Source organism: Astatotilapia calliptera, chromosome 9 (assembly GCF_900246225.1).
Source record: "Astatotilapia calliptera chromosome 9, fAstCal1.2, whole genome shotgun sequence".
Taxonomy (NCBI): Eukaryota; Metazoa; Chordata; class Actinopteri; order Cichliformes; family Cichlidae; genus Astatotilapia; species Astatotilapia calliptera.
This window is the reverse complement of record NC_039310.1, coordinates 27,897,740-27,907,731: the sequence shown is the minus strand read 5'-3', so window position 1 is coordinate 27,907,731 and position 9,992 is coordinate 27,897,740. Positions and strand designations below refer to the sequence as shown.

Sequence of the window (9,992 nt, the reverse complement as noted above, 5' to 3'; positions counted from 1 at the left end):
GCATTTGAAACGTTGGCTACCAAGCAGTGTAGTATTGCAACACGGTATTTAGGTTTCTAACAAAAATAACAAAATAGGAACATAAATAGTGTCATCATTGCCAGACCTGGCCCACATCTAGTTGACATACACCCTGCCATAACACCAGTCAGTCAGAAGTGACAGCTTGATCCCGGATCTGGGCCAGACCTGGGCCACATAAACCAAACCACAATCAGGCCAGATATGGCATGCCATCAGACACACAGTGCCATCTATGCCAGGCCTGGCCCATATCTGGATAAAATACCACTTACCATGCCAGAAGTCAGCCAGCAGTGCCGACTTGACACCAGATACGGGCCAGACCTGTCTGCTATGTGGGATAGCTGTATTGGCTGTCCCATTATGACACTTTTATTTAGGCTTATATTTAAGGATATTTTGGTTGCTTATAGTTAAAAAGCAGCTTGATACTGACCTCATTACAGCTGATATGTATAGAATTTTTACAAACCATCCAAAAAGTTTCAATCAATGCAAAAAGCAGTGGAGTATCACATACCCCACACATACATGTCCGATTGAAAGCATTTATTTGTTTGTTTGATTGACTGTCATTGTTATCATGTTTTTGATAGAAGGGTTTAACACAATAAATAAAGGTTTTTTTCACATGCTGAAGAAACACATTTTTATTTTACTTCACTGGTTTCATACCATTGTGGAGGAAATTTCAGTTTAGAGTTCAGGTTGCAGTTGCAATAAAGAATTTTTTTTTAAACATTTTTTATTAAGTCTTAATAATTTGTCATAAATTTCATCAACAACCCTTTTTATGACAAGCACAAGGACAAAAATTATAATGAAATGCATGTCGATGAAAACGTTTAGGTGAGACAAGATCCAATCAGAATTCAATAAGTTCTGTAGAGTGAGCCAATCCTTGTCCAGCAAGACGTGCACAATTTGATCCAATGAGCAAATTTTCTTGATCTGAAAATTCTTGGATGTTTAAGAAAAATTAAGGCAAATTAAAGAGTGTTGACATTTGTTTGTAGAGTTTGGAGGACATCATTCCCACAGCTCTTCCATCTAAGGAAAGTTTAAATATTTATATATTTGCCCTGAGAAAAATTCCATAGGAAGGAAACTTTCAGATGTCATAAAACTGCTTAATACTTACAAATAAACACTGACTTCTGAGCTGTTACCAGACTCCTAATTGCCCTCCTGTGTATACATTGTCCCTGCCTCCACTTGTCCTTTGTCACAGTGTGCTGCTCAGTTCACTGGTCTTAGTTCAGCTAAGTAAAGGGCTTGCCTTTTGTTACTTCCAGCTGCCTTCCTGTGTCCACATTTTAGTTGCTTTAGTGGAAAAATCATTTTGCACAATTGATGTAGAATTATCAAACTGATAATTAATCTCATAAATCATAACACACTGCTCTCCCCTATGCCTTTATAAGTTAAAAGCCTTGGCATCAGCAATGCTGGCGCTGCATTTGCTTGGTATTGGATCACTTTGAAATAATGTAAATAACTAACTATTACCAGTTTTTATCCACTTTTTAAAAAATGTAATTAATATAAATTTGTAACTGTACACACTTCTGTTATTACTGTTGCACACCTACAGTACCTTTACAGTCCACCAGAGGGCCCTTGTCAATACTTTGGATATCTCTGGTCCAAGTTATAACAAATCTGAATCCTTTCGTGGTAGCTGGTATACTTTTGAACCCAGGGTGAAATTCCCAGGGAGATGTTGTTGGGAATTCCGGTGTAATCTTAAACCTTTCAAGCTCTCAATCACCCTCTCACCATATTGTGTGTGTGTGTGTGTGTGTGTGTGTGTGTGTGTGTGTGTGTGTGTGTGTGTGTGTGTGTGTGTGTGTGTGTGTGTGTGTGTGTGTGTGTGTGTGTGTGTGTGCGCAGCATAACTGACACCTTAGAGAAGCATTGACTGGCATCAGTGTCGAGTGACAGAATATAGAAAACCTATTCCAGCCTCCTGATGTTTTATCACAGTTTATCACAGAGCACAAACGTCCTGCAGGGATTTAAAAATATCAGACATTGACTGGCCTTGCACTAGCTACGATCAAAAAAAGAGTTATGAAATCAGAGTTGCTTTAAATCAAAATCCATTTAAAACACCTTCTATGCGTAGCACTGCTGTGGGTGGAGCAGGGAACCAGGAGGAGCAGTCAGAATAGGAAGGTAGGTTTATGAACACGTGCAGGCACCTATCTGCAGCAGGGGCTGCACACACGAATTGGCACAAACAGTAAAAAAAAAGGGAAGGGGGCCCAAAAACCCTGAGCTGTAACACCCCTCGCCTTAAAATACAACCTACAAGGGGTTTGCTTTTCTTTCACATGGAGCCATCAGATATATCTCAGACACTTACTGTAATTATCTATGCTGAACAGCATATGAGGAAGTTATGTCTTTAGGAAGTGTGGGTTTCTTTTTAAGTGGTGGAATATTTGATGTTTATTGAACTCGGATGTGCTACTTCTTGAGCATCCTCCTGCATGAAAGCAGCGTCTGATTCTGTTGTGTTGACATCCACTTCTAGTTTAAATGTGCCAGATGTGGAGTGCAACAGAAGGATGATTTTGCACTCTGAGACACGCTCACACTACAGACTTTACTTAAAGTTCATCATTGGGCTAAGACATGGCTTAAATAGGTTGGAAAAAAACATTCTAGTGTCCTACCATTCCTAAGACCCCGAGAAAAGAGCTCCTAGTGATCAAAGTGGGCTTCAGAAACTACTGCAGAACCTGCAGTAACTCTGATAACTTAAACAGTGTATCATATGGGGTTATACAGTTTGAGCTCAGTTGAAAACACCAGGGGATACCTGTTCTGGGAAATTATTGGGATATGTGTATGACATATTGTGAGAGTCTAATGGGTATTTAAATAGCAGGAACATATTTGGACAATAATAAAGTTTATTTTTTTGGGTTTTTTTTCACATAAATACATAATAAACTGAAGTGCACATATAAGCAAGAAAAAGGTCAAAGAAAGACAGCGCTTAAATGCTAACTTTTAAAAAAATGGTTGGCACCATGAAAGACTGATGTCAAAACCAAGAATTAAATACAGGGTAACAGTAATATAATTAATCTGAAAGGTTTTTAGGAAGCATTCTCATTTGAATATATCTTTGAAAGTGAGGCCAAAGATGATACAGACAGGCAGCAATGCTTCACCAGAGAACTTGTGCTTCACTGCACCTTCTTCATTGTGGAAGTGACTGAGGAGGAAAGAGAGACAAAGGAGAGCTTTAGATTTTCTCTGTAAATACATTCAATGTGTTTGTGTGTCTGTGTGTTAGCACAACTTACGATTCTGGACCCACTGAGCGTCAGGATTGGCGCAAAGCTGACCATATTCTGTGTTGAAACTGTAAAAAAAGAATGTTTTAGAGATTGCATGTGTTTATGTTTGCGTGTAGGACAACATGTGCTGACTTACATTATAGCATTCACACAGGGATATGATGAAGCCTGCTCGCGATATGTCTCCCCCACCACCTCAGGGCTCATATCGAGGTTGGTAACATCAACGCAGCAAGGGCGTTTCTTCGTAGGACCACGGATACCTTAGAGGAAGGAGGTTAAAACGGATTTATCTTACCTGACAAAAGTCTGATTAGAAGGAAAACCAAAGTTAACTCCAGGTTTAAAATGTGATGAAACTCCTTACATCACTAAACACAACATAGCTGTTGAAATGTTACCTAAAATTACGTGACAGTAAGCAGGCTTTTTTGTGCATCACACATTTTACACTTTGATTATTCAAAGTAATTTTAACATTTTCATTCAAAGTGCATTGAAAATAGTAACTCATATGGACCTATGTTTTCGCAAAGTATGTTCTTCAACATCTTCATAAAACAGAAACAGTGGGCCAACAGAGTATTTGCAGTAGAAGGTCTCACCGCTTGGGGCTCATCTTAAGAATCTAGTAATTACGTTCATCATTGACAGTGTGTAACTGTTTTTGTTACCAGGACCATATTCCATAAATATAATTAAACAGAGGTGAGATTTGACTCCCGTTTTATATCTGAGACACTTACTGTAATTTTACATGTGGAACAGGAATGTGAGGATTTTATATCCCTACGAAGTGCGAAAGCTTCTTTTAAAGTGGTGGAATATTTGATGTTTATTGAACTTAGACGTTCCACTTCTTGAGCGGCGTCTGATTCTGTCGTGTTGACATCCACTTCCAGTTTAAATGGATGTGCCAGATGTGGATTTGATGAACAAAAGCTGGATGTTGTTCCAGAAATTACTTTTGCTTTCATTTTTTTTACTTTACCCAACTCCTACCCATCAAATTGAAATGTAAACAATTGGTAGACATGATTTTGCAAATGAATTTTCAGTCTTGAATTGTTCTTATTGTTATTAATTGTCAATAAAGAACATTGGCGAGAATATGAGGCAATAAGCTTCATTTATTAACATCATTCTTTTATCAAAGACAAAATTCAGATATGCAGCTAGCTGAATGGTGAACATCATTATCGCACATTTGCAACTTATCATGCTGTTCTGTCTCTGTGTCTTTCATTTCCTGTTTGTATTAAGACATTATCATAGTTATGCAATGAGTCACAATGTGCACCTCTCACAGCAGAAAGCTTGAAAACTAAACAGCATTAAGATTTGTTTACATAGTGCTCATATAGCTGAAATGGAACCCCTGCATCCACTGTGGTATTTTGTATGATAGTTGAATGGGTGGTGCGAGAGATGCTTAGCATCATGAGACAGAACCCATAAATCAAAGGAAGTACACATTTGCATGTAGATATGCATAAATGTATAATCACTATACATCAAATGAAAATATTTCCCAATCAAAAGAAAAGTCAGGAGAATGATGTAAAATCTCCTTCTCCTAAATTTCAATGTAAAGGACGCCTTTTAAAATGTCATGCCTGACTGCACGTTCAGGGATGTCTGGAGTTTGGTGGATAGAACGCAAGAGTGTAAATGCTGAAAAGACTGTTTAAAAGTACTGAATGAGCAGATACCAGAAGTAAAGGTTTGTGGTGAGAGAAACTAGCGGAGTCGTTGCCTAGTGAAACCCATGAGAGTCCACCCCCTTTCACCAAAAAGTAAGTAATTGCTGTAAAAGTAGCTACTTAATCAATTTTATATATCTTTAGATATAGTTACCTGCAGAGGAGCTGAAGCACACACACATTGAGAGCAGGAGGAGAGTGACGGAGAGAATCTTCACAGACATTTTCACCGGTGGTCTGGCTCACTGATCAGGTTGTAATTATGCGAGTTGATTCCTTAGCTATTTATTTATAAGCGCAGGAACATCTACAGGCGCGACTGATGACGTCTTTCTATAGGTTTGTATATTTGTGTGTGTGTCGTTGTGACATATCACACCTCCGCCTTCTGTCAGGAAGATTTTTCTATTTCAAACCACCAACATCTCACTCTGAGCTTTCCGAGAAACAGCCTCACATACACAAAGTTCACAGAAACTTGTGTACAGCCCAGTGACTGACTCACCTGCATTGTCATGAATGATGTCTATCTAGACCCCTGAAGATTTCAGTTTTTCGATTTTCACTGACAGTGACTGTTTATCTGTTGGAGTTCATAAGAAAAATAAACATGAATTGTTGTGATTGTTATGAATCAGGACTCAAATGGAAATAAAAGTAATGCATGATGACTCTGATGCACATTTCTCCACATTTGCATAACTGACTGACTTTTTGGGTCCTTATCGAGATACATTTAATCTTAAATCCTCACAACTTAAACCTTTTCTTGCAATCTAAACCATTAAATTAAATTCTTTTGATTTTCTTGTTTACATTAAGCTGTTAAGCTGACCCATTTGGATTCTTTTATTTAGGGTTGAATTTAGTGCTACAGGGGCTTGGGATCAATGTCCCTTTGAGTGAGACAAGCTTTAGTATTCAGACTGATGGCCTCTAATTTGACTGTAGAATACGTTGATGTACAGAGAACTTCATGGTCAATTCAATGACTGCACAGTGTCCACACTAGCGTTTTCAGTCGTTTTCACAGAGTTGTGCGTCCACATTGAAACAGATGAAAACGTTTATGTTCCAGTACTACGCATGCGGGATACGCAAGAAGATTTGACCTGCCTCATTTCTGTCTGCCTTTTTATTTACTTTCTGGCTCTTTGCAAAATGTCGAGCAAAAGCCCCGAGTTGGTGGAGACAATGAGGTGCAGTTGTTGGTGTGAGTAACACAAAACTACAAAGTTGCAAAAGCGAGTGAGAATTATAGAATTTAAGGAAAAGCTATCTGGAGCATGTACAGACTGATATTAATCTTTGATAGGGCTGTCAAAATTAAGAGCAAACAAAACAACTGCTGCATAATGCCCTCCGCTATCTTAGTTTAATTGGTCACATGACTGCATCATATGACCAACATGTGTCATCATTTTAGAAAGTCTGCGTTTTCACTGTCCACACTGTGACGCGAAAGCACCGTCTTCAAATGTATTCGTTTTCGAGTGCGTTTTCAGAACGCTGTGTTTTCGTCTCAGTGTGGACGGGAGGCCAAAACGGAGAGAAAACGATGCGTGTTCAAATGAAAATGCATTAGTGTGGACGTAGCCTTAGTGTAGACTGACTCCCCGTGTGGCCCACAGCTAGCACTAAATGTTGTAAGTTAAGTTGAGCTTTTTAATATAGTTTCTTTAGACCTTTGCAGAACTGTGTTCTAATAAAATCGATTAAAATCATTTATCTATCTAAGTTTCAGTTGTTTTTATCAGGTTTTCCCATTTTCAGCATCTCCAGCACTGTCTTTAAATATTAGATTTTTTACAATTTGTTTTTGTGAAATTGACTACTATAATCAGTCTATTACACTTCTACCTTCTAGTCCCTAAGGACACCAAAGCGCTTTATACATTCAGTCATCCACACACTGGTGATGGCAGCTACATTGTAGCCACAGCTGCCCTGGGGCGCACTGACAGAGGCGAGGCTACCGGACCCTGGGGCTACTAAGCCCTCTCTGACCACCAGTAGGCAACAGGTGAACTGTCTTGCCCAAGGACACAAAGACCAAGACTAAACCTTCCGTTTACAAGGCAAACTCCCAACTCTTGAGCCACGAGCGTGGATATGTATTTGGTGTTTCTGCAGAATACCAAATGTAACAAAAAATGTTCTGAGATGTTTCCAGCAAGTTCAGTAACCTTTAAAATTGAAGACTTGCTGAAGTTGATAACAGAGAATCTGAAATATTCATTTTCAATTCCACTTCTCTGCCTCTGGCCCATCATTACAATATACTACTACGTCTTTAATCATCAGCATATTACTATTCTTAAACTGTCGTTATGAGTTCCAGTGTAGTGCTCTGTCACTTAGTCACTTCTGTTTTATAATAAATGCTGACGAGTTTCCAGAATGAACATCTTTCCTCTGTATCATAAGTCATGTGGTTCCTTAGGCCCCCTCAAATCAGGAAGTGGTAAATCTTTTCACCTATGCACAAGTTTTCAAATATGATATTCGTGGCATTTTTGACAGTCTTTCTTTATATTGCTTCCTTTCCAAACATGTTGCATGAGTATAAAAACTTTGCAAACTTGTGCTTTGTTTCCACGTTCTTTCTTTTTTAAATACTAAAAAAATACAGGCATAAAGCAGAGGTACAAAATGACTACATTAAAACTGCTAAGGAGTGCAAAGTGACCACAGACAAAAAACATGCAGATGCAAAATCAAGAAATGCAGAAAACATGCAAAATATAAAGTTTGGGTTTGGAAATACAACAATAAAAATAGGTGCCATGTATCTTTAAATTAAACCACATCATTGTCTGACTGAAGTTTGATCTCTAACCACCTCAGCCATCTTTCACTCTCTATATATAGCATTCCTTCATTGACACAATGCTTCATATTATACACAAAAAGGACAGATATGGAGTCAAAAACTCTTGTGTGTAGTCCATGTCTGACTGTATGGTGGTGATGTCTCAGGCTAGGTTCACTACACCCCACAGCCACAGGATCTGTAGTTCTGAACCTGGAGGACAGAAAGCCTTGTTGGCAGTGGGATACAAGTTGATGAAATGACTGGTCATTGGACAGGATGAGTGCCATAAAATAGTAGAAAGAAGCCTAAAACGTGTAGTCTAACAAAGTTTACTGCAGTTCACAAAGAGGATTTTCTTCTTTTCCTTTGCTGCTTTACACACTCACCAAACATCGCTCTGACTGTTGCTTGTCACTATTATGCTCTAGCTTCGTGGCTATCATCCAAGCACAACACACTATGGTCCCTGTGTGATACTGTGTGATAATGACATCATCCAAGTAGGCAGTGGCATATGCAGTGTGCGGACACAGCACCCTAGAAAGTACTGGGGCTCTGAAAAAGCCAAAAGTAAGGTTGACAAATTGGTATTAACTGTACAGAGTGCAGTTTATAAATAGTCTCTGTAGTCTCCGGAGATAAGGCAATCTACCAGCAGCCCTTGGTTAAAACCACTATCTTGAAAAAGCCAGCGGTTATTCACCAGTCCAGTTGATAGCTGACCAACTGAACTGTGAGACCTCATTATTCTTGCTGTAGATTGAACACACAGAACTGTATAGGCCTGTGTTTCTTTACTATAAGAACTGTGCTTTTGTGCATGACCCTCATGACTCTTGGTTGCAACTGGAATCTGTTGTGGAGTAAATTGTCTCGTAATCCCTGGATTAATGGGTCAATCACTGGTGCCGCCACATGATCCCAAACAGACCTTTATAGGTGTTTTTAAACTGAGAATGTTAAAACATGCAGGGTAATTAACATCTGAGTGATTTTCCTATGGTGCTCATATGTGTGCATTGCTTAGTCTTTCACATGCTCACAGCTAGGCATATTGTAGTATTTCTTAATATTCACCAGCTTTCATGCAAAATAAAGTTCGTTTTGTTTGTTTTCCTGAGACTGAATTGGTGACTTAAATGTCAGTAAAACTGAAACTCTGCACGGAAACTAGAAAGATTAAGATTAGCACTGTAGTACGCCAACACCATCCACCATCAGTCTGTGGTAACAACAAAGATGATGATGAAAGCAGGTCACTGCTTTCATAGCTGAGAAAAGAGAAATTCGAATCAAACGGCTGTTTTAACTGTCTCTGCACACCAGCCAAAATAGGAAACTGCACTCAGGCCACTGATTCACATCGAGTGCTGACTGAACATTTTATTTTGTGTTTATTTCTGTTCATTTAGAAATGGTAGCAATGGTGGTATGGTGTTATTCTTGTGTGCACAGAGCAGTTGTATTGTTACAATATTGGCAGAAATGTTTTTAGGTAAGGTTTGAAAAATGTACATGACCCACTTTCTAGTGGAAGTTGAGTAACAATCAACCAAGTGGAAATAAGCTTAGTGAGAGTTAAATCACTTCTATGAACTTAATCTTTAATTATTTTTTTAATGTATTTATTAGTTTGCTTTTTTTTATTTAATTGGAAAACTGACTATGGATGAAGTTTAGCTGCTTCCTCAACTGTTCTCATTAAGAAGAACAATAAATAAGTCCTGTGTTACTGGCCATCCTACATTAAACAAAGAAGACACAGAGAATAGCATCCCAAAGACTAGTGTCAGTGAAATACAGCTGCAATAAGTACCTCTGCTGTGGTTGGAGCAGACAGGTTATGGGCACGCTGACGAGCAGGAGCAGGCATATATTTGCTACAGCAGGGCTGTACCCACATAGCAAAATTGGTATGGCCCAGATCTGGCCCACACAATATGCTTACACATGGCCTACATACTGCAAAGAATGACGGCCCTTTGGTGGGCCAGATCAGGTTTGCCAGAGGTGGCCCACACATGGGCCAGCACAAGGCCAGACACACTGGTGGTCCTTTGCTGGCCCATGTGTGGATTACCTCTGGCAAACCTGGTCTGGGCCACCAAAGGGCCGTCGTTCTTTGTTGTATGTGGG

General features: G+C 39.1%; 1 protein-coding gene across 1 annotated transcript; it reads right to left on the bottom strand.

Moving 5' to 3' along the window:
- Positions 1-2,961: 2,961 nt before the first annotated feature.
- Positions 2,962-5,346, bottom strand: LOC113029423 (C-C motif chemokine 3-like). Its single transcript, XM_026180285.1, has 4 exons — positions 5,196-5,346; positions 3,475-3,601; positions 3,345-3,403; positions 2,962-3,253 (listed from the first exon to the last, which is right to left on the bottom strand). Exons 1-4 carry the CDS (start codon positions 5,263-5,265, stop codon positions 3,225-3,227), a joined length of 285 nt encoding a protein of 94 aa, XP_026036070.1. The 5' UTR covers positions 5,266-5,346; the 3' UTR covers positions 2,962-3,224.
- Between the last annotated feature and the right edge of the window lie 4,646 nt (positions 5,347-9,992).

Bases quoted from the DNA above. Each gene is read 5' to 3' on its own strand.
- LOC113029423 (XM_026180285.1), bottom strand. From the start codon at position 5,265: ATGTCTGTGAAGATTCTCTCCGTCACTCTCCTCCTGCTCTCAATGTGT. The intron at 3,602-5,195 runs GTAACTATATCT...CCTTCCTCTAAG, and splicing joins GTGCTTCAGCTCCTCTGCAG to GTATCCGTGGTCCTACGAAG. The intron at 3,254-3,344 runs GTAAGTTGTGCT...TTTCCTCCTCAG, and splicing joins CGCTCAGTGGGTCCAGAATC to TCACTTCCACAATGAAGAAG.